At 41.9% G+C, this 25,021-nt stretch overlaps 1 protein-coding gene across 11 annotated transcripts in view; it reads right to left on the minus strand.

Moving 5' to 3' along the window:
- Nucleotides 1-25,021, minus strand: part of MYCBP2 (MYC binding protein 2) — a 432,876-nt gene that overhangs the window by 26,289 nt on the left and 381,566 nt on the right. For 10 of the 11 annotated variants that reach the window (XM_039512057.1, XM_039512192.1, XM_039512052.1 and 7 more), the window contains 9 exons: nt 21,616-21,776; nt 20,810-20,966; nt 19,802-20,026; nt 18,676-18,741; nt 17,104-17,343; nt 16,093-16,191; nt 12,480-12,560; nt 9,196-9,462; nt 296-579 (listed from right to left, as the gene is read on the minus strand). In XM_039512057.1, coding sequence (XP_039367991.1) covers nt 296-579; nt 9,196-9,462; nt 12,480-12,560; nt 16,093-16,191; nt 17,104-17,343; nt 18,676-18,741; nt 19,802-20,026; nt 20,810-20,966; nt 21,616-21,776 — 1,580 coding nt within the window. The remainder of the gene's footprint in view (nt 1-295; nt 580-9,195; nt 9,463-12,479; nt 12,561-16,092; nt 16,192-17,103; nt 17,344-18,675; nt 18,742-19,801; nt 20,027-20,809; nt 20,967-21,615; nt 21,777-25,021) is intronic. The other variant, XM_039512042.1, reaches the window with a different exon arrangement.

The raw sequence follows: 25,021 nt of genomic DNA on the forward strand, positions 1-25,021 counted from the left end.
TGCTCGTCCGCCGTCACGGTCCTCCGTGGCTCGTCATTTGGCGCCCGCCAGACGAAAAAGGTTGGGGACCACTGCTTTAGTATATTTCAAAAGTAATTAAAGGAACATTACACTTATTCAGTACCCTGCTTTTTACATCAACATAGTAACATTTTGTGTCAAATTAAATAATTCAATATTTGCGCCCGACTATTAGATTTTCAGATTATAAAAGGGAGAGATAAAGAGTGTCTTTTACTTTAAAATCTCTGGCTTTTGTTTATCTTTAGCTTGACAAAATATAGCTTTCACCAACCTGGAATTGAAAATCATTGGAAGTGTAACTGTAGTAACTCCTTTCCCTGCAGCAGTGCCAGCAGTTCCAGTTATAGCGGTTCCTTTGGCTTTTAGCTGTACAGTGAGTGCTTTGGCAATGCACCCCAGGAACATGTCCAAGATACCCAGCTTATTCCAATCTCCTTTTTCCGTTGAGTGAATAATATCACTTATGTCTGCTGGTGGCAGAGACTTCACTCCTATGATACTAGCCAAGCGACTAGGGGTCACCTCTGGCAAAACACGTCTTAATAATGATGTGACCTAAGCAGAACCAAAGCAACACAAATTTAAAGGAGATAGCTGAATTTTCAAAGCTATATTCAAAAGCACCTTTTACTTCTTTCTAAGCTATTTTAGTATGCCATTTTCATAAGAAGAGTTAATCTACTTTTTAACTTCTAAATTATCTTTCTCAGGAATTTGTTTACTTTGTTTCTCAGGAATGTTTACTTTGTAAATTTTAATGTGCTATATAAATTTCAAGCATAATTATTATTAATGCAGTTACTTATAGGAAAATTGCAATAAAAAGGAGTATCCAAGCACCTTATTCAAATACAACTAAAAGCTGCTATACTGAAAATCTGATTACTTACACTGGAATACAGAATGCAACATAGCATATACATTCATAATTAAGGCTTGAGACTTTCAAAAGCACTATGTGGTATAATAAGAATACTTACTAACAAGAATGTAGGGAGATGTAAGAAGCAATAGCCAGGCACTAAATGGTCATCTTAGGGCTGACTGATGCTTGTCTGTGCAAAATGTGAAAAGCTAACTATCAGAAATGTTTGCTGAGAAACACTTTTCTTAGAGTTGGTCTAAATTTGCTCCATTTAAGTACTGAGCAGACACAGAACTGCTATTACAGGAACTCAAAGGAAGGAAACTTGATCTGCAATTTTTGGTTGCAATTAAAGTCAACATTTTCCAGTAGAGGTCATTCAGTCGCCACAATTAGTTGTTATACTAAACAATATCCCCACCCCCCAATATCTTACCTTTCATTAATTTTGTAAGTTTCTTGCCTTTGGAAAACATTCAAACTAAGACAAACTTCTACTATCAATAGTACAATAAATTTCCCTATTCTAATACAATACTGGTTTGCCTGGTTAAAATAAAAAAACAATGAAATTAAAACAAAACAAAACACCAGGTTAAAATTGTAATGTTAACTTGGTCACACTGCATACATACTGGTACAATATTTCTCTGTTTCTATTTTAATATATTTCTGTTTATGTTGTTAAATGTAAAGATAAAGTACAAAGGATTTGCAATGTGACCAGGTTAAAATTGCTTCTGGCAACTTAACGCCTCCATTTCCTGATTTTCAAATTTTAAGCTATAAACTGTACAGCCTTAACATTGCACTGACCTAGTTTTCAGTTTTTAATTTATATTTGAACAGAAAAATTAAAATATTGTGTTAATATTAGATGCTAAATTGTGCTTAATATTAGACGTCAATTTTTAAATCTCTGAAATCAATGGAAGTACTATTTCTGGCTGAAGATAGTTTCTGCAAGAGTGGATTAAGTGGGCAACACACATTTGTTTACACATGGGGGTATCATCTTCACAGAAACAGATGATTTTATTTTAAATAAAAGCTTGTAATATGCAGTATGATGTATTACACAGTGTAAAAAAACAGAGACGAGACTCCAAAAATACCAGTATCTAGCAGGAAGTAAGCTCTGAGATCCTTGGAATACAGACTCTTGCAAGAACCTGAGAGGGGTGAAACAGCCATAGGGAACAGAGGAAGCTCCACTGATAACCCAGAGTGGGGGCAGAGCTAGAGAAGAAAGGTAGGAAGGAGCCTAGGGAAACAGCAACAGTGTCTGGGATTCTGAAGACCATGTGTGCTAAACATAGCAAGTGAAAAAGGGGGCAATTAGAGTGATTGAGAAAAGACGGTTACTCACCGTAGTAACTGTTGTTCTTCGAGATGTGTTGCTCCTATCCATTCCAGTCAGGTGTGCACGCCGCGCGTGCACGGCTCTCCGGAACATTTTTACCCTAGCAACTCCGGCGGGCCGGCTGGCGCCCCCTGGAGTGGCGCCGCTATGGCGCCTGTTATATACCCCAGCCGGCCCGTCCGCTCCTCAGTTCCTTCTTGCCGGCTACTCCGACAGTGGGGAAGGAGGGCGGGTCTGGAATGGATAGGAGCAACACATCTCGAAGAACAACAGTTACTACGGTGAGTAACCGTCTTTTCTTCTTCGAGTGATTGCTCCTATGCATTCCAGTCAGGTGATTCCCAAGCCTTACCTAGGCGGTGGGGTCGGAGTGAGACGTGGCGGAGTGTAATACCGCGGAGCCGAAGGCTGCGTCGTCTCGAGACTGCTGCACCAACGCGTAGTGGGAGGCGAAGGTGTGGACCGAAGACCAGGTGGCCGCTCAACAGATGTCCTGGATGGGAACATGGGTCAGGAAGGCGGCTGACGAGGTGTGTGCTCTCGTTGAGTGAGCAGTGAGATGGCATGGTGGCACGCGAGCAAGCTCGTAGCATGTCCGAATACATGCCGTTACCCAGGAAGAAATCCGCTGGGAGGAGACCGGCTCACCCTTCATGCGATCGGCGACTGCCACAAACAGCTGGGTCGAACGCCGGAAAGGCTTCGTCCGCTCGATGTAAAAGGCAAGGGCCCTGCGGACGTCCAGGGTGTGAAGCTGTTGCTCTCGAGGCGAGGCATGCGGCTTTGGGAAGAAGACCGGGAGAAAGATCTCCTGGTTGAGGTGGAAGGCCGACACCACCTTAGGGAGGAAGGCCGGATGTGGTCGAAGCTGTACCTTGTCCCCGTGGAAGACGGTGTATGGTGGACCCACCGTTAGAGCGCGAAGCTCAGAGACTCGTCTCGCTGATGTAATGGCGACGAGGAAGGCTGTCTTCCAGGAGAGGTAGAGCAGGGAGCACGTGGCCAAGGGTTCAAAGGGGGGACCCATCAGCTTGGCTAGCACGAGGTTCAAATCCCAGGTCGGGGCAGGACGCCGCACCGGCGGGTACAAGCGGTCCAGGCCTTTAAGGAAGCGGGAAACCATCTGGTTGGAGAAGATGGACCGACCTTCCACAGATGGACGAAAGGCGGACACTGCTGCCAGGTGAACTCTCAAGGAGGAGACCGCAAGACCTTGCTCCTTAAGGTACCAGAGGTAGTCCAGGATGGTAGGGACAGGGACTACAAATGGATTGAGTCCTCGTTGATCACACCAGAGTGCGAATCGCTTCCATTTCGCAAGGTAAGTGGAGCGAGTGGAAGGCTTTCTGCTCTCTAGCAGGACTTGCTGTACTGCCGCCGAACAGTCCCTCTCTGCGTGGGTCAACCACTCAGGTACCAAGCTGTAAGATGGAGGGACTGCAGGTTCGGGTGGCGGAGTCTGCCGAAGTCCTGGGTGATGAGGTCCGGCCACAACGGAAGGGGGATGGGATCCTGAACGGAGAGCTCGAGCAGCAGGGTGTACCAATGCTGCCTTGGCCAGGCCGGAGCTACGAGTATGATGCGGGCTCTGTCCCTCCGAAGCTTCAGCAGCACTCGGTGCACTAGCGGGAACGGAGGGAAGGCGTAGAGGAGACGATCCGTCCAGGGGTAAAGGAAGGCGTCCGACAGGGAGCCTGGCGAGCGACCCTGGAACGAGCAAAACAGGTGGCACTTCCTGTTCTCTCTGGAGGCGAATAGGTCTATCTGGGGAAACCCCCACCTCCAGAAGATTGTGTGGACGACATCTGGACGGAGGGACCACTCGTGGGAGAGGAACGACCTGCTGAGACGGTCGGCCAGCGTGTTCTGCACTCCCGGAAGAAAGGGCGCTTCCAGGTGAATTGAGTGGGTCACGCAGAAGTCCCACAGGAGCATCGCTTCCTTGCAGAGCGGGGAGGAGCGGGCTCTGCCTTGTTTGTTCACATAAAACATCGCTGTCGTGTTGTCCGTGAACACCGCTACGCACTGGCCTCGCAGACGGGCGTGGAAGGTGTGGCACGCTAAGCGAATTGCGCGCAGCTCCCTGACGTTGATGTGGAGGGAGAGCTCCTGGGGCGACCAGAGGCCCTGGGTGTGTAGGTCCCCCAGGTGGGCCCCCCATCCCAACGCCGAGGCATCTGTTGTCAGTGTCACGGACGGACGAGGCGGGCGGAACGGGACTCCTGCACATACGACCTCTGGGTTCAGCCACCAACTGAGCGAAGCAAGGGTAGGTTTCGTGACCGTGACTACTCTGTCCATCGAGTCGCGGTGTGGGCGGTACACCGACGCCAGCCAAGATTGAAATGGGCGAAGGTGCAGTCTCGCATAGGCGGTGACGAACGTGCACGACGCCATGTGGCCCAGGAGGCGTAGGCAGGACCGAACCGTCGTAGTGGGAAAAGCGTGCAGGTCTCGGATGATGGAGACCATCGTCTGGTGCCGGGCGCGAGGGAGACAGGCCCTGGCCACCGTGGAGTCGAGGACCGCTCCAATAAACTCCACCCTCTGAGATGGAGTCACTGAGGACTTCTCCACATTGATGAGAAGGCCCAGTGCCCGAAATAGGGAGAGTATCTCGGCAACTTGGTCTGTTACCAGTTGGCGGGATGGCCCGCGAACCAGCCAGTCGTCGAGATAAGGGTAGACGTGAACTCGACGACAGCGGAGGTCTGCAGCAACCACTGCCATGCATTTGGTGAAGACCCTCGGAGCGGTGGATAGGCCGAAGGGTAGCACCGCAAACTGGTAGTGTGCACCGTTGACCACAAAATGCAGGTAGCGTCGATGGGGGGGGGGGGGAAATAGCAATATGGAAGTATGCGTCCTTCATGTCGAGGGCGGCAAACCAGTCTCCCGGATCCAGGGAGGGAATGATGGTCCCCAAGGTCACCATGCGAAATTTGAGCTTGATCATATACTTGTTGAGCTCCCGGAGGTCCAGTATGGGTCTGAGGCCTCCTTTCGCCTTGGGGATGAGAAAATAACGGGAATAGAATCCCCTGCCCCGCCTGTCTTGCCGCACCTCCTCTATGGCACCCAACCTCAACAGAGTCTCGACCTCTTGCAAGAGGCATTGCTCGTGAGAGGGGTCCCTGAAGAGGGACGGGGAAGGTGGGTGGGAAGGAGGGGGCGAAATAAACTGAAGGTGGTAACCATACTGGATAGTACGGAGTACCCAGCTGTCCGATGTGATTTGGGACCATGCCAGGAGGAAGTGGGAAAGGCGGTTGCAAAATAAAGGGGTTGGATCCTGGGAATAGACTGATGAGCCGTCCTCAGGCGTCCCATCAAAATTGCTGTTTGGGCCCTTGCGGGGCCTTGGACGACACCTGGGCCTGGTTGCGCCTGCTGCCTGAAGGTCGACGGCGGTTGAGGCCGTTGCGCCGACTGTTATAAGGCCTTGACCTGGCCTGGGAAAAAGGCCGGAAGGGCTGCTGTTGGCGGAAGGAGTGCCTCTGGGTAGCTGGCGTGTGCATACCCAGAGTGCGGATAGCTACACGACCGTCCTTCACTAGGGCTGTGGAGGTGAGAGAGCACTCCACTGTTCCAACTGGCCATCACGGGCGGTAAGAAGGAACTGAGGAGCGGACGGGCTGGCTGGGGTATATAACAGGCGCCATAGTGGCGCCACTCCAGGGGGCGCCAGCCGGCCCGCCGGAGTTGCTAGGGTAAAAATGTTCCGGAGAGCCGTGCACGCACGGCGCGCACACCTGACTGGAATGCATAGGCGCAATCACTCGAAGAAGAACTAATCCCCAAATGACCCACAAGGAGGTGCCACAGCAGTGAGCAGAGAAACCAGTGACACTTAGGTATGCCATACTGGAGAGCAGGGGAGAAATCCTTACCCCACTGTAGCCAATGAAATTTTTGTGAATTCAGTAAGGTGAGGATTTCATCCCTCTGTTCTATTCCCAGCGTGTATAGTCTCTCAGTGGAGCATGAGACCTCATTCAATAATTAGGGCACAAAATTATTAACACCAGTTTCTGCAAGGGTGGATTAAGTGGGCAACACACATTTGTTTACACATGGGGGTATCATCTTCACAGAAACAGATGATTTTATTTTAAATAAAAGCTTGTAATATGCAGTATGATGTATTACACAGTGTAAAAAAACAGAGACGAGACTCCAAAAATACCAGTATCTACGTTTTCTCCTATTGCTTATAACCAGATAACTTTTTTTTGCTTGTATTTCAGTGACACAATAAAATAAAATTAACATTAAATCACAAATTGTTCCAGCAGCAGCCACGTTACTTGTGGGTCTTGGGAGAAAGAAAGGGTAGTGATGATGTAAAGGGAGCAGTAATTCAGTAGGCTTTCCTAAAATCATACAAATACTCAGACACAACCAGCCAATCTCTTATTCCCCTCCAAACCTAGCAATGACTATGATGGGGTGTACCACCCCTGCACTGGAGAGGTGAGGATTAAACTGCTCTGAACCCAAAAGGCCATGCCCATTCACCTCTGCTGGGCACGCTCCCAGTGGAGGGAGCATTCAAAAGGGAGCAGCACAACTCAGTTTGGTCTGATTAAGGAGGAGAGTGGTTGCAACAACCTCTTGCCAGGAAGCTGCCAGGGTCGAGCCTCCTAGCTGCACCATTGGAAGCCAGTTGTCCGTGGGAACTGAAGGGGACAACTTGCTGTTGTCAGTGGAGGAAACTCCAGAGATGAATCAGAGGGAAGACAAGAACCACCCTGCATCCAACCCGAAGACAACATTAGAGGGACTGGAATAAGGGTAGGAAGGGACCCAGGGAACATGCTTGGGGGTATCAGGACTCGAACCCTGTATCAGGGTACACAGTTTCAAAGGGCCCTGGGGCAAAATCTGGTAGAGTAGGGTAGGCCTGGGTTCCCCTACCTGCCCCATGCTCGCTAGTGGGCCCTGTGATATTGCCACCAGGCAGGGCAGCCTTTGGACTCCTGCCAGTGGGTGACATTACTGTGTAATATTGCCACTAGTACAAGTGGTCCTGGGATTCTCTCCAGTAGGCGATTCTACCCTGTGATAATGCCAGTAGGCAAAGTGACCTTTGGACTCTAACCACTAGCAGTATACCCTGGAGTGTCTCCATTAGGCAGCACTCTTGACCTGGCGCACTCAACCAGTCCCCAACAATGACACTGTTCTTCATTAAGAGCTGCTTACAAACAGAATTTCAGTTTTCAAACTACAATAATTTTTGCTGTAGCTATGTCTAAAGAAATATGGCTAGACTTTTTTGAAATAGGAAAAGTAATGGCTCTCAGATTTTAAAGAAAAAATTCTGCTTTTTGTATTTGAATAATTTTGTAATAGTGCTGTGTAATAGCATTCTTTGTAAGTAACAACAAGCAATTGAAACAAATATTTTGTAAATGGATTTCACTTGTTTTACGTTCACTAACAGGACCAGATAAAGGTATAGGCACTAAGAAACTACCATATTGTAATGATTTCAGAATCAGAGCTTTCATGTTTTCTTTTTAATTAAGCTTCTAGCACTTATGATTTTGGAGAAAAGCTTGAAAAAGTGACAAGTGCAACTTACGTCTGCCTGAATCTGCAAACAATCTGAAAGAATTGGCTCAGAATGGTATGAATTCCTCTATGAATATCATGGGGTGTTAATGTCAACACCCACTGCTTCTTGCCAACACCATCCAAACAGAGTTGTGTGTGTGGCAGGAAAAGTGCCACTATCTCAGCCAGCTCTCCACCCTCCTGAACAGGTACACTCAGACACCTGGGGGGGGGGGGGTTCCCCTGCTGCACCTTTGCCAATCTAGGAGAAAGAGGTGAAGTCTGCTGCCACTCATGTTATCCATGAGGGGAAGAGGGACTCCATTATCACTTCTGTAGCAGAAAAAAGGAGCCCCATTCTGCTGCCCCAGCCTCTCTAGAAGAGGGCAGCGTGCTGTCTGTCACTAGCACTCCAAGTTGGGGGGGGAAGTTGATGCCACTGGATCACTTCATGAGGGCAAAGTGGGTGCAGCTGAGGGCGCTGCCTCTAATGGTGGGTGTAGGGCCCCAGATTGTGAGCAAGATTGGATTAAGACAATTTAAAGGTTGTGTTGAACTGATGATTGTTAGAACTGCCTATTAGTTTGGGGACTTTCTTTACATAACACTGCACTTTTCTTCATGTTATTTGCACATATTTCCTGTGTGTCTTTTCTTGATAAAATACTATCGAAGTAATATATCTGAAAAAAAAATGACGAATGGCGAAAATAATTCTCTTCATATTAAAAGGGCTATTGCACTGTATTAATCTGTACTGCACATATTTTTGTATTTAAAACAAGTAATTCTCCCCCTCCTCTATGGGCCTGTCACATAACAATGCAAAAAGACCATTAGATCCCTGTGCTAATCTGGGAAGAATTTCCGTTGGTGTAGATTTTGTACAAGGCAGTTCACATTGCCATAAAAGGCTCGCATCGCAAACCTTTTGGGATGAGATGGGTGGGGATGCAGAGTGAGATCCTGAGTGGGTGATACCATCCACAGACAGCTGGGAATATATATTGAGTGGTCAACAAATGTCATAGTTCTGATTGCAAAACCAAATTCTACTATAATCGCTATTTTCAGATGCTCGTAACTTTTTGAATAATTTTCTAGTAAGTCTAACTGTCTTCCATATGTATTCACACTACAAAAGTCTGCTTTTATTTTATTTAAGAATATTTCATATCTCATATTTGAGGATATTTTGAATTTGACAGTGAAAAATACACACATTTTGTTTAATGAAAAATCAGAAATGAGGCAAACTACTAAATTGAATAAAAAATCAGTTCACATACATTCTGTACTGCCAAGCACATTATGATCTAATTTTTAGCACTGAATTATTTTGCTGGAAGCACTGCAAGAGATAAAGAGTAGTTAGCACACTCACCTGTCTCTGTACCCTGGGAGAGGCCGTATGCAGTAGTGAGAAGAGATCCTGGAGTAGAGTCAGCTGCTGAGCCAGATACTGACGACCTACATTGGAACCACTCAGTGCCAGAACCATGGACAGCAGCTCAAAGCAATAAGCATCAGAAGAGGCATCTTCATCATTAGGCTGTGAGTTGGCATTCTCCTTGCTAGAGATTGCATGCTCCCATTCCTCACGTACACGGGTTGCTTCCATTCGGATGGCCTGGACTATATGAGCACATACCTAACCAAACAAATGCCACACACAGAGTAACTTAGTAAGAACTAAAAAAAGGCAAAAACACCTCCATGACTGCAATATAAACCAAAAAAAAAAAAAAAGCCCATAACATTTTGCTGATTTTTTCTATTACTCCCTATTATAAATGCAAATTAGGGATAAAGATGTACCTATAATACTGAATTGGCTGGACTCTGTTAGTTTGTGATAATATCACTTAACTGTGTTTTTATTTAAAATCCAGGAACACACACTACTAGAAGTCAAAAGATACCTATACCTTCCCAAAAGAGAATACCTCCTTAAAACCACTTTATAATCTCTTTTCTAACCACATATTTAAGAAATCTTAGAGACCACGAAAAACCCTTATTGTTATGTACAGTTGAGTCGCATCATACGCGCATTTAACTTATGTGAATTCAACTATACATGCTCGGGGGAAGGAAAAAAAAAAGATAAGTAACAATTTAAATACAGTAGTGCAGGTGAGATTCCGCCCAGCATTCCACTCAATGAGCGTATGCCCCGGAGTGAGCGTGAGATGTGAATCTGCTGTTCCCTCAGTTGGTCTCAGTTCCCGCGTGCCTCTAATAGTGTGAGCATCTTGCCACGCTGAGTGTGATTCTAGTATTTAAAGATACGTATTTTTCATATAACATGGACACTAAACACAAGCCAACTACTTCATCTGGTGCTCAACTGAAGAAACAACGATCTGTTCCTATGCTGGAAAAAAACCTGGCTGTATTGGACTTACTGAGAGATGGTATGTTGGTCTCCAACGTGGTGTGTAAATATGGCCACAACGGATCTAGCATCTGAGCCATCAAGATTTGAGAGAGAGAAATTCGTCAAGCCGTGGCATCAAGTGCTCCAATAACTGCTAAGGTGACGAGCCAGGTGCGTGATAAAGACCGAAAAGGCATTAAACTTATGGCTGCAAGACATGAACCGTAAATGTGTGCCTATTGATGGCAACACATTGTGAGAAAAGGCTCTTAGCCTCTACGCGCTGTTCAAACCTCCCGCCGAAAAGCGACAGCCTTCTGATGAAAAGGAATTCAAAGCCTGCCAAGGTTGGCTTAACAGTTTAGGAATCGCTTCAACCTCAGAAATGTGCAGACTACTGGTGAAGCTGCATCTGCCAATGAAGAGGCAGCAAAAGCCTACCCTGAACAATTAAAGAAAATCATAGAAGAAAAGGGCTATCTTCTGGAACAAGTTTTTAATGCTTATGAGACTGGGCTCTTCTGGGAAAAAATGTCCAACCGCACTTATAGTTCGAAATAAAAAAAGACAAGCCCCTGGCTTCAAAGCAGCTAAAGACCGTGTGACTGTGTTGTTTTGTGGCAATGCGGCTGGGCATTTAATAAAGCCAGGCTTGCTCTACAGGGCTATAAATCCCCGTGCCCTAAAAGACAAGAACAAAAATCTCCTGCCTGTGTTCTAGCAATCAAATAAAAAGGCTTGGGTGATAGCAGCATTATTTCTGGATTGGTTCCACAAGTGTTTATGCTGATCCCAATCATAATGTGATGGAGTGTTGGAAGTCCTTCAACATTGCCAATTGCACCACTTATATTAAACAGGCAATGGATGCAATCAAGCCTGAAACAGTCGATGCAAGTTGGCAAAACCTATGGAAAGAATGTGTGAATGATTCTAAGGGTTTCCCAACCACTGACAAAGAAATGAAACACATTGTTCAGGTGGCCAGGCAAACTGGTGGTGATGGCTTCGTCGACATCCTTGAGGAAGAAATTGAAGAATTAATTGAGAGCCACAGAGAAACATTGACTAATGAAGAGTTAGAGGAACTGATAAAATCGTCTACAGAAGACGAAGATGACGACGACGAACAGGAAGAGCCAGCAAGTTGGAATCTTCATAAATTTGCTGAAGTGTTCCAAGCAGCGAAACACTTGAATGATTTAATTTCTGAATACGATCCCCCTATGGAACGAAGGCTCAAAATCACACGTAGTATTACGGACTATTTGAGACCGTATCAAGAAATGTTTGAGCAGCTCAAGAGACAACAGTGAATGTACTTTATGGGCGATTTAAGGGATTTTCAAAGGTAATTTTGACTATACGTGATTTTCACCTTACGCGCTGACTTTAGAACCTAACCCCGCGCGTAAGATGCGACTCCCCTGTATACATACACATTATTAAATACCTATAATTTACCCAATAACATGTTAAAAAAAGTAAACGTATTTAAAAGATTTTCAAGCTTGTAAGGCTTGGCTTTTCAAAGGTGCAAAAGGGAAACAGGCACCTAAATCTTGTTGAAATTAAATGGGAGATGGGCACTTAGTTCCTCTCAGGCTCCTTTGAAAATCTGTGCTATAACATTTATCCCACAGAAAATGGCTAATCTTACTGTGTGAAAGGCGAATTTAGTTAAATGAAAAATCTTAAGAAATTTCTTAAGGTTATCTCAGATGCACAGTAGCCACTTTTCTATGTCTGAGTAAAAAATAGATTAAAAAACAGATGAAGCTAAACAAAACCCCAATCCAAACATCCGAAGACATTGTGGGTGGGGTAGTTTCTGAATCCAAATCCTGATCTCCTTGCTGGTCCCTGCCCATAATCTAAGAATTCTAAACTTATTTTTTGGTGGGGAAAGGGGAAAGAGTGTAAATAAGTACCTAAAATTGGCAGCTGAGACTCATCTGAAATATGGAACGAGGTGTGCCAGCATTAACTATTAGTAGTAAACATTAGGACAACTTGACTCCACTTAACTATAATTTTAAAAGAAGGTTCACAGGATAAGATTTTATTTTTAGTTACAGTTCACTGCTAAATTTTAAAGCCAAATTATGAATCTTTAAACATGTAATTTATAATAGAAACAGAGACTTAAGTATGAAAAATACTATTAAGGATGAAAAATACTCAAGTAAAAAAAATGTTAAATAACAAAAGATTTATAATTATGCTCTTTTCCAGTAGTTACAATTTAACGTAAACATTTAACACCTCAAGAACTTTATTACACAAACCTGTTTTTGTAAATTTGTTAGTTTGCTCCTGCTGAATATGATTCCAACCATGTGCTCTTTCAGATCTGCATCTGAAGTTGCCTTTATAAAAAGCAGAAATAACATTAGATTAAGACTTTCTAAAGCATTTTTGAACTGTTGCACTAATGAATGTGGAATGTTAATCTCTGTATGCTAAAAGTGAGCAGATTTTTGTAACATACTGATGTGTAGCAAAATGTTATGTAGCCAAGATAAAGCAATTAGGAAAACGGACACAGGTCAGCGGTGCTTATTTCCTTCCTGTTATGTATGTAAAATATCAGAGCACAGATACATCTCCAGAAAGCTCAGACAAATGAAATTCAGTCTTCTAAGACCACCCTTACAAATTCAACTTAATACTGATCACCAATGCTCAAGTCTTTAGAAACTAATGTAACATGGACCAATTTTACAGTCTTTAATGTATTTTAATTAAATGACTCCAGAAGGAGAAACTCAACAATAAAAATAAAAAAAATATTCCATGATTTATAACAGGGATCGGCAACCTTTGGGCCCACAGCCCGCCAGGGCAAGCACCCTGGCAGTCGGGGCCGGTTTGTTTACCTGCCGCATCTGCAGGTTCAGCCGATTGTGGCTTTCACTGGCCGGTTTGTGGGGCGGGCTGAGGGATGTGCTGGCTGCCGCTTCCTGCAGCCCCCATTGGCCTGGAGCGGTGAACTACAGCCAGTGGGAGCTGCAATCAGCTGAACCTGTGGAAGTGGCAGATAAACAAACCGTCTCGGCCCGCCAGGGTGCTTACCCTGGTGTGCCGTGTGCCAAAGGTTGCCGATCTCTGATTTAGAATATGTAACTTGTTATGACAAAGGCAATAAAAATCAGACAATGTACTTTTCAGGATCTACCATAAATCATCTGCAGTTAATTTAGCACTTGTGAAATGTGATGAACTGACAACACTGGAAACAGAAGTCTTGCCTTGTCACTGGGCCTTAACTGTGTTGCCACTGGGCCTTAACCCCATTCTGGATTAACTACTTTAAGCAGTCATAAAAAATAACTTGCTCATTGGACTAAGAGCAAATCTTTCCAAGTGGGCCTGGGCCACTTAAGAAGCATACAATGAAAACTATATTTGTAAGTTACTAGGAACTGACTGGGACAGCTTTGAACCAGCAATATGGTAATGAAAGATTCCAAATGCTATTACCAGTCACATGAGCCCATCACTTTCTATTAGTTTTAAATTCTAATATGATTTAAGTTTGCCATGATCAATAATACATAAGTCTACAATTTTCATGATTTTTAAAATCATATCCATTTTAAACAGATTTTATTGTGAGAATGGAAGGATGGATGAGTGAGCAGGGGGTCTTGTGGAATAAATAGCAAGAGATCATGCAATTAAAGACTATGTAATAATGCATATGCACAAGGAGACAAAATTATGGTTGCACAGGTGACCTTAACTCTGGCATTTTTCTCTTTGGAATTTCCTAGACTTTTTCAAAAAGAAATAAAGACAGAACCAAATTCTCTCATATGCAACTGTAATACACCTCCTGTCATTTATCTTCAGCAGTGTTTGAACCCTGGATCTTCTACACTTCATCACAAAACTCTACCACTTCAGCAAAAGGCCTAACTACAACATCTGGCTGCATGAATAGGCCCTTACCATCTGTACACCAGCCACTGGGAAGAGGATGGTTACACGTGCATGTGTAGTATTTTTTAAGAAAGCACAAAATTTGGCAGAATCTTAACAGATTTTTCTTAATCTTTCTGAGAGAGAGAGTGGCGCAGTGGATGAGATTTGGTGTGATGGAGTGTCTACCCCACCCAAGGCCTAAGTAGGAAAAAAGAGCCAATTAACCCTTTGATAGGCTGCACCTAAAGGAGAGCCAGGGCTGATAAGGCCTTATTACTGATGAAGCCCAGCTGCGGGAGGAGCTGGGACAGGCACAGAAAGAGGAAGTTGGTGGTAAGAGGGGGCTGTAGGAAGGAACTTGCAGGCACTCCCTAGAGAGGAGCGGGGATGGCAACAACAAGGGGGGAGTTCTAGCAGGAAGTAAGCTCTGAGATCCTTGGAATACAGACTCTTGCAAGAACCTGAGAGGGGTGAAACAGCCATAGGGAACAGAGGAAGCTCCACTGATAACCCAGAGTGGGGGCAGAGCTAGAGAAGAAAGGTAGGACGGAGCCTAGGGAAACAGCAACAGTGTCTGGGATTCTGAAGACCATGTGTGCTAAACATAGCAAGTGAAAAAGGGGGCAATTAGAGTGATTGAGAACTAATCCCCAAATGACCCACAAGGAGGTGCCACAGCAGTGAGCAGAGAAACCAGTGACACTTGGGTATGCCATACTGGAGAGCAGGGGAGAAATCCTTACCCCACTGTAGCCAATGAAATTTTTGTGAATTCAGTAAGGTGAGGATTTCATCCCTCTGTTCTATTCCCAGCGTGTATAGTCTCTCAGTGGAGCATGAGACCTCGTTCAATAATTAGGGCACAAAATTATTAACACCAGTTCATAGAAGGGAATGGATCTAAACCTCTTACTTCTCCAAATTCCCAGCCCAGTACACCTGCTCATAAACATAATAAGGCTATTTTGTTTGAGGAGAAGGGGGAGGAACAGTGGAGGCAGCAGTCATGTGGTGGGTCCTATCAGGAGATTCAGCTCTGTATAGCATTCTCAAGTGAGACACTGGGAAGGATAGTATGGATTGACTGTTGAGCAATTTTATAAGTAAGACTCAAGACAGCTCTATTGCACACAATGCAGACAGCAAATTGTGATTTTTGACAGCTGATCTTAGCCAAATTATTTTCATGGGGCAAAAAGTGCTTCCTCAACTCCAGAATGATCCCCATTCCAAATTCCCATTGCAAACCAATGTGATTTAGTGTTTAAATAAAACCAGAAAAAAATGTATAACAGCAACCCTTTTAGGGGGAGCGCCAGCAACTCTTACAATAAATAAGTAAATAGCTTTGAGTAGTTACACTAAAAATTCAGAGACTTGATTCTTCTGCTTACTGTGATATATGTCTGACTTCCATAATTGTTAGTGTGATTTGTACCAGTAATACTCAGACCTCAGTGGTTCAGGAGCCAAATTAGCAATTAGCATTAACCAAAAGAACCACAGTAGCATGAATTCATTTCATTTACACACAATCTCTCTCTCTCTCTAGTATATTATTCTCACAGCAAAATGACTGAGAGCATTAACAACTGGTTAATACAATAGTAAAGCATCCTGATTGATTAATAACTAAATCACACCATTTTTTAATATCATGTGCTGCAAAGGGCCATAGGAGACACATTAAAGAGCCACTTGTGGCTCCTGAGCCTGTCTGAGTATCACCGATTTGTACCATTATTACTATGACTCTTTAATGAAAACCTATAGCCCCAATTATGATCTATTCATCAAAAATATTAATTACACAAAAATCCATCTAATTATGTCTTTTTTTTAAAATAGGAAATGGCAGCAGAATAATATTGCTGGGATGTGAAGAATATCTGGATTAAGAGGATCAAAATAGACTGAAAAACATCTGGGACAACTTATTTCAGTAAAATAATAATTGTAGAACATAAATAATACATTGTGTACTTTTTCTTCTCCTTCCGGGGAAGACAGCAGTGTTTTTTCTTCTTGTTCTGGGGTTGGCTCAGCATCTCCAGAGATGAGTTTTCCAAATACCTGTGAGAAGTTACAACAAAGGTTAAACAAAAGTTCAAAACTAGGCTCATATGGACATAAAACTTCTCGAGCTGACAAATAAGGAGGGTCATACCGTCATTCTTTGTAGTTTAAAACAGATTAACATTGCTTAGTTGTATGTGCCATGTATCAGATTTTCTGATTGCTGACAACAATATAATAAAGAGGAGTCTGCGCTGGCAGTCAGCATCAGAGAAATTTCAGCCGCTAACAACATTTGATTAAAATGTGTCACTGTTTTAAAAAGCCTGTCATTATACATTTAAAATGTCTAGCTTGCTCTCCAATTTCTGTGATATCTATCACCAACACACATGATGGTGCTTCAAAATGTCTGAATTTATATTATTTATATTCCATTAGCACCGAAAGGCCCTGATCAGGATCTGTATACTATGTACTGTATGAACACAAATCAAGACACTCTCTCCCCTGAAAAGTTTACAGTCTAAAATGACAAGACAAACAAGAGAGAGAGAGAGATCTAGCATACTTTTTAAATGGAGGGTACTAATGACGTAGCAGGTGTGGACAAAAGGAAGGAATGGGAGAGGAAGGATATAAAGTAGTATGTTGTTGGTAGTGTAAAGAAATGAGGTTCTGCAGCACAGTGGAGTGGTTAAATCAAAGAAAGGCAAAAGAAACAAATCAACTGTAAATCAGTACAATGGAAAAGTTCCAGAAGGAAATTTACTTCATTAACATGTTTAATCACTGTATGTAGTAGTAATTCTTCAAGTTCTTTTCTACCTTAGCTTACTACCACTCTATCACCACCCACACACACAGAGAAAAACCAATAGCCTTCTTCTTTTTAAAAGGAGTAATTAAATCTCAGCAGCTTTCATGTTCTCCAGTGTTTCACCATATGAGATAATTGCAATGTCCTACCTGGGATGTAATAAGGCGGAATACTCGCAGTGTCTCAGCTTCACAGTTTCTTTGCTGAGCTACACTTGCTGAGATCTGGCCTGCAATTTTAATGCTTTCACCATCTTTCCATCCCAGTACTTTCACTTGTCGAACTCTTAGCGTGTTCTCTGGGCCCTTCAATTCAATTTTGATGATGTAATTATCTCCACCAGGAAGTTCACTTGTTACCCAGCCAATGTGTCTTGAATCCAAATCAACCTGATGAACAGGAATATAAAGATGTGAATTTGAAACACAGTATCTGGCTAACTGAGTCACCTACTCCTGGTGAGTTACTGGTACAAATTATCCAACACGCATTGTAGAAACCAATTATAGCTTACATGACACACAAATGTCTGTTCTGAATAACAAGATTACAAATCTTTTTTATTATAAAACTATCAATCTTGACAGGTTAAGATTTCAAAGTCTCAAATTATAAATAAAAAAAATCCATGTAATTATTCATTTTCTTCTCACATTTAAAGCCCAGTTTAAAAAAAATCAGTAAAAAGTCATTTTTGTTGGTTATCCAATTGCACCACAGAGTTTATTTCATGCTCTCAGCAGCAATTTATAAATGTGTAAATCACTGGCATAAATAAAGTACTTTCACCTCCTGTAAGAAAAGTAGTTGTCTAAAATATAAAACATGGTTAAAAGCACTTAATTTTTCAAATTCTGTGTCAGACAAAAATATAGAAATACGGGTTGAAATCCTGATCCTATTGAAGTCAGTGGCTAATCTCCCATTTACTTTAATGGAGCCAAGATTTCATCTCAAGGTTTTTTTTTTTTTTTTTTTTAATCAAAGAAAACAGTATTTAGACTCAATTTAAAACAAGATTCAATGTTCTCTGGAAAAAAACGTTAATGAAAAGCAATAATCATTATACTGTTTGGATAAGTCATCCCACAAAAAGAAACTAACCCAACAGTAATTATAATTCTTTGAGATGTGTAGAGTGAATAACTGTTTCTTCTTCTGAGTGCTTATCCATATATGTATTCATTATGCCTATCAAGCAGTGATCTAGATTGTAGGAGGTAAGTGCTAGGAGTCTATCTACATAGTCCGCATCTGACAAAGTGGGTGCTCACCCACGAAAGCTCATGCTCCAGTATGTCTGTTGGTGTTATAAGGTGCCACAGGACTCTCTCTGTTGCTTTTTACAGATCCAGACTAACATGGCTACCCCTCTGATACGATCTACATAGTGAATGTTGCATGTCCCTGTAAAAATTAGCATCCAATTTAGACATCTCCACAATAGAGTAGTGCTGGGAAAATGTATGTATTGAGGACCAGGTAACAGCCCTACTTATGTTCTAAATGGGGGCATATCTCAAGAAAGCAACTGTGCGCTGTTGCCTGGGCCCTCCCTAGTTGAGTGAGCTGTGACCACTTAGTGAGGTAACTGTCCCACTTTACTTGGCACTGACAAGACCTCAGCAGGAATAGTGTCCAATTCTGGGTGCCACACTTTAGGAAAGACGTGTTAACAAGACATGTTATTTTTACATGCAGCAACATTTGTAATTAGTTACCTGCTTTATTCTGCAAAGATCTTCTACTGCCTTACCAGTCAAGAAAGTAATTGAAGTCACTTTGTTCTGCGACAGACAAGCAAAATAAAAAAGACAAATAAAAATTAATTCTGAAAGTGAGTAGCATTATGGTAATTTCTTCCATATTAATATTATGGAGTGCCTTTTTAGAGAGACAGAATTAATGGAGTTGCACATTTAATTTCTTAAAACACAAGATATCTGTATGTCTAAGGCAATCTAAAGTTCTCATTACATACAAAAGTAGAAACAAGAAAGTGTATAAATAAAAAAATGAAAGTGATTTTATACTGAAAACTTAGGACAATGAAAAATTACGGAAACGTTCCAATTAAATCTGCGAACTGTTCTTTTTGCATCACTATGTGCACTTGAAATGAGGACGTATACAAAACACTGCGGACTTACAGATCTAGCACTATGTTACATACTACATGCAAACACCCTGTGTACTCCAGGGCAATGCTGCTGGATTCTGGGGTACTCCATACACCAGACTAAAGCTACCGTAGCAGCTTCAGATATATTAAAAAGTTGAGGTTTTAAATTAAATAAATCAGTTTAGTATTCCTTGTGTCATTTAATTTTATATTAAGTTCAATGTATTTTACACAGCCCCTAAATTTAAAGTTTCTGTGTGTTACAAATAATGTGTCAGTTTTCAGGAGAAAAAGTAGAAATTGTGGCAATAGGACAGGAGACAGTCATGCTCTTCTGATATTTGGGGAGGCAAAGGATGCCATTTGGGATTGTCAGAACAAACTCTCCAAGTGGATGTTTTTGCAAAAAACAATCAGGAGGAAAACAGTTAATAACGTGGATAGTTAAATTCTAATCCTTAGGTTTCAAAGTTAACAACCCACTGAGAATGAGGCTTACTGAATCACTTTACATTCCGTTTATGTTTGGAACGTTTTCTTCATAACCAAAAAAGTTAGAAACTTAATTTCTCAAAATGAGATTTAGATTCTGGAGTAAAATTCTGAACCAAACAGGATGCCAAAAGTGGTGGGCAGGAGGAGGACTCTGTAATAAAAATCTGTGAGTGAATAATACACAAGGCCCTGGGTATGCCCTTTTAATAAAGAGACAATTTTTCTCTTACCCCAAGATCTCGGGAGTTGTCTACATGAACAGACACATAACGAGCATTGATTCCTTTTACACAATTAATTGTGATGTTCTTAGTTTTATTTTTATCTTCATCTCCAGACTCCCAGAAGGTTTCTGTGGACCCATCTGTCAAACTGCCAATCATGGCAGGTCGGCTTGATGTTTTGATGTCAACAGTGCTGGTTAGATCTTTTAGGCAAATTACTATACACAATTCCTGTAACAAAAAGATGATTTAAAACTTCAGAAATGAAGCCCAAGTAAAAAAATGTCTAACGAACTTTTAAAAAGGAATACTTATTAAGATGAATACACTCTCTAAATTAAAAGAAGAAACCTGTGCACAATGAGTAAGTTATATGATCAAAGCTCCTGGGTTATTGAGCTCCAGCCACCAGAGGGAATACTATGGAAAACAGTTTCAGTTGCTAAAAAGTGTACTAAGAACTGGAAACAATGCTCAGCTTATTTTCTCCTACTCAATTCCCATATCCTCTCTTTACTGTACTTTCCTTTGTAGTTGCTCATTAAAAAGCAGCAATGTGTGCCTTCAAAAGAACAAAAGGAGAAAGAGAAGAAATGTGAGGAAGAAGTGGAGGTAGGAAAAAGAACGTGAGTTTGAAAAGCAATTTTTGAATGAATTTAAATTCAAACATAAAAGGCCCTCCGACTCCTGACTCAGGCAACCAGTAACAGAAAGTAGGGATGGTCACTACTCCAAAATACCAATTTGAATAAGGTTCAGGTTGAGGGGTAATATTTGAATCTTTAAATCTAAATATAACAATCTGAATATCATCCACAAAGGCCCTGATTGTGATAGATATTTGTTACTGAAATAAAATATTTACATAAACTGCAATTTTATTAATAAATTTGTATGTAATAAAGTATTATTGCTAAAAACTAGAAAATTGAAATAGCTCGATTATAGTGCTGAAGGTTATCTACTAATTCATTTTGATCTACAACTTGTGATATTTACTGATATAAAACTTGCCTGACTCATGGCTTCAAAGCCAGACTGTATACTGATACTAAAGCTCTCCTCACTATCTCCATCATCAGATTTGGACAAAATGTTGTTAATATGGTGAAAGACATTGCTCTGATGCAGGAACTGGTGGTCAGACTGTTTGAATTTGAGGCTCCAACATCTGAAAACACATAAAAATAAGTTTATTAAAAGTTTTTTTCAATATCAGTGCACTTTTGCAAGTACCATTAGTATTTACATTATTTTAATTACTACATAATTTTTTAAATTTAAACTTATATAAACATTTTGAAAGGAAACATCTGGATCAGAAACATATTGTACATCATTTTGAAGAAGGCAAGAAGAAATATTCGTTAGCACTGCAAAAAGTCTGAAGCAGGAATATTTGTTATAGTCACACGAGAGTTGAGTTCAATAATAATTATTCCATATATTCCTTTATGGTAGTTATAATAGCAAAATGAAGAATACAGAAAATTTTGTGGAACAGCTAAATGTCAGATTTTTCAAACAAAAGGTATTTAAGCTATATACGGCTTATGTATGTACACTAAAGAACAGAGTAATGTAATTATTTTTACACTAAAAGTAATGGATATGGTACAAAATTTAAAATCAAATACATTTTTCCTCTACAAACCCCTTGTTAATGCCGGGGTTAAAGAAATATCTTTTTTCTCCTTTTAAAAATAGCATATCCTGGCACTTCAGACTTCTAAAATACATTGCAAAATCTTCTAAGGAGTTAGTTTACAATGCTTGGATGGTCTTGGGCCTTTCATAGCTTTCCCCTATTTTGTACCTACCTTAGGGCCATTTGTTGCAATGAACTACCGCTGGGGAGAGACATCATAAGATCAGAGATGGTCTGCAGCAAACGATGGAAAGTGTGGGGCAATGGATGAGCTGCTTCACCAGCAATCACTATATCTGACAGTGGATGTTCACATACTCTTGTGTCTTTCTCCTAAGATTCAAAGGAAATATGTTACATTGGTTCTGTTAATAAGAGTTTTTCATAAAATAAACAAATATATATATATATATATATAAAAACAATGTTAAAACAGAGTTCAGGTTAAGAGTTCATATAAATAATTTAGAATAAAATATATCCCAGGGATGTTGGAATTATCCCCAAATGAATTGTTATAAACTGCCAGAAAGACACAGGTAAAGTTAACATTAAATAAAATCTAAAGAGGTTAAAATACAGAAATGCACAATTAGAATTGACACCATGCAATAATCATACGATTAAGCATTTTAGAGTTTGTGGTCCCTCATTAGTTTAAACTGATATTTTAAAGTTCCATTCGATTTTTTCTTTCCATCCCCCCCGTGTCCCTACCAAGCAGAGTTAAAGTTGTTTGAGTGCCCTAAATCTGCAATGCTATACCTTACCATACTTCATTTCTTTTTTAAACTTAACTCTGAATTTCCTAGGTTTATTTAAAAAAACCCTTGATTTTGAGATAATTACAACATTCTTAAAATGTATTTTATCCTAAAATTACTGAAACATTCTTAACCTTCATAACAACTTAATGTAGTTTTTGTCTGGAAATTTCCCAGGCTTTTTTTAAAATAAAAAAATTCATACATGAACACTGAATAAGAAACTGAAAAGAGAATGTTACCATGTGATATTTCTAATTATTTTTAAATATGAAATATCAACCTTTAATTTTTCAAAAAAAAAAAATTAAACAGGTTATGGTCCAATTCATCAGTATGTACCAGCTGTTCTATGCCACTCTGGAGCAGTAAAAAGCAGCAGCCCAACTGGCCCATTAAGCTGTGTTTACAGATGCCTTTTTTCCCTTTTTCTCATCAGTGTAGCACAAACCAGCTGGAGTCTACACCTGTTTCTCCCCTTCCTGTCTTCCAAACTACCCGTGCTTCTTGTACCTCTTTACAATCCCTTCAACACATCAGCCTGATCTACGCCCTACTTCCCATCCCCCATATTCCGCCTGCATGCATCCCCCTGCATGTTCCTATTCCCTCCTACACACCCCACTTTCCCCCATGCATTTCCCTGCTCACACATACACTAGTGTTCCCTTCCCTTGTCTCCTTCCTGTTGAATACATCTGGTGCAACAGATAGCTTTTGGAAACAAATATTTAGGATTTCTGGACATTATTTGACATTTTTCATAACCAAATATTGATCTGTCAGTAGAGGCTGATGTATAGGATCTTCTATTCTAGAGAAATTAACAAAAAGCATCCTATTTCAAAATGGTCACCACTTCCCACTATTTCCCATGAGAATGAAGCTAGGGAAGATGGTAGCTTCCTATGCAGACAGGAGGTGAAGAGGAACACATTGGCCTGATCCACACTTAAAGGTTTTACCAGTATGTCAGTTGGAGTGAATTTTTTTGCTGACAGTTATGCAGTAAAAGCCCTATTGCAGATGCAGTTATACCTATATGAGAGCTCCCTTATACCTTATAGCAGGGGTTGGCAACCTCTGGCATGTGCCTTGCCAGGGTAAGCACCCTGGCGGGCCGGGCCAGTTTGTTTACCTGCCGCATCGGCAGGTTCGGCGGACCACGGCTCCCACTGGCCGTGTTTCGCCGTCCCAGGCCAATGGGGGCGGCAGGAAGTGCTGCGGGCAAGGGATGTGCTGGCCGTGGCTTCCCGAGAAAATGACCTCTCCTTTCATACGTTCTGCCAATGATGAAAAAAATCTAGGTGACTTTCTAAATGATTTTGTCCTATGCAGGTAAAAGGCAAGAGTCCTACACGTGTTCAGTGAATGCCACATCACTTCCTCTCTGGGACTGAGGTTTAGGTTAGAGCACAAGTAAACAGATATCCTGATTGATGTGGAAAGTCTGATACCATGTTAGGGACAAAACTTCAAATATAGTTTTATGGACACCTTATCCTTGTGAAAAACTGTAGTGGGTTTGTCAGCCATGAGCATCTCTGGCTCCCCAAGTCCTATGGCTGATGTGACAGTGACAAAAATGCTACCTTCATAGAGAGATGTAGTAGATAGCAGGATGCCAGGGGCTTGAACAATGACTTGGGTTCATAGTTTTATCAGACTGGTACAGGTTTTGCCAGAAGGGAAGATTCTAGTCAGACTCTTCAGTAAGTGGGCAGAGACTGGGTAGGAAAATACAGAGTAGGTGTCATTGGTTAGGGTACGTCTACACTTACCTGCCAGTTCGACGCGGAGAGTTTGACTTTTTGGAGTTCGAACTATCGCGTCTGATCTAGACGCGATAGTTCGAACTCCGGAAGCGCCGCGGTCGACTCCGATACTCCACCTCGGCAGAAGGAGTTGGCGGAGTCGACGGGGGAGCCGCGGAGTTCGACCCCGCTGCGTCTGGACGGGTGAGTAGTTCGAACTAGGGTACTTTGAATTCAGCTACGCTATTCACGTAGCTGAATTTGCGTACCCTAATTCGAACCCCCTTCTTAGTGTAGACCAGGCCTTAGTGAAACATGCTGATGGCTGCCAGGTGTATCCTGAGAAAATTAACAGACCGCTCTGAGGATTGTAAGGATAAGTGGTAGTCCAGCATATCTGAAATCTTTCCTTATAAGGGAAAAACCCCTTGTTGGTTACATTCAAATTAACATCTTTTCCACTTTGCTTTGTAACATTTCCTGGTAGAGTCCTTTCTATTACTTCTCAGGAGGGCCTGGACAACAGCCAGACAGGCTTTTTCTAACTCCATCCAAATATTAAGTCTTCAGGAGAAACATGGCTCGATTAGGATGCCAAATCCATCCTTTGTCCTGGGTTAACAGTTGACATACCAAGGTAAGGCAGAGAGGAGGTCAGGTGAAGAGTTGCAAAGAATGGTTGAGCCCAACCTGGTGCAATGGAGATAACTTTTGTCTTGCATTGTTTAATTGTCCTCGACACCTGAGGTAGGAGGGGAATTGAGGGGAACGTGTATTGCTCCTGACCATTATATGCGAAATGTGTCACCCAGAGAGCCTGGGCTTTAACCCAATTTGGACCAAAACTCCTTGAACTTGTTCCCATGGGACACAAAGGGATCCATGAATGGGAGACCCAGATGTGAAACACTGCCAGGAGCATCAGGTTGTGTAGTTTTCACTTATATTCTGTGGATAAATGTCTGTTTAGAAAGTCTGTCAGAGTATTTTGGATTCCAGGCAAACAGACAACAGTCCGGGTAACCTACATGGGAGTGCACCAGTTCCTGAGGGTGATGAC

This window comes from Mauremys reevesii, linkage group 1 (assembly GCF_016161935.1).
Source record: "Mauremys reevesii isolate NIE-2019 linkage group 1, ASM1616193v1, whole genome shotgun sequence".
Lineage (NCBI taxonomy): Eukaryota > Metazoa > Chordata > Testudines > Geoemydidae > Mauremys > Mauremys reevesii.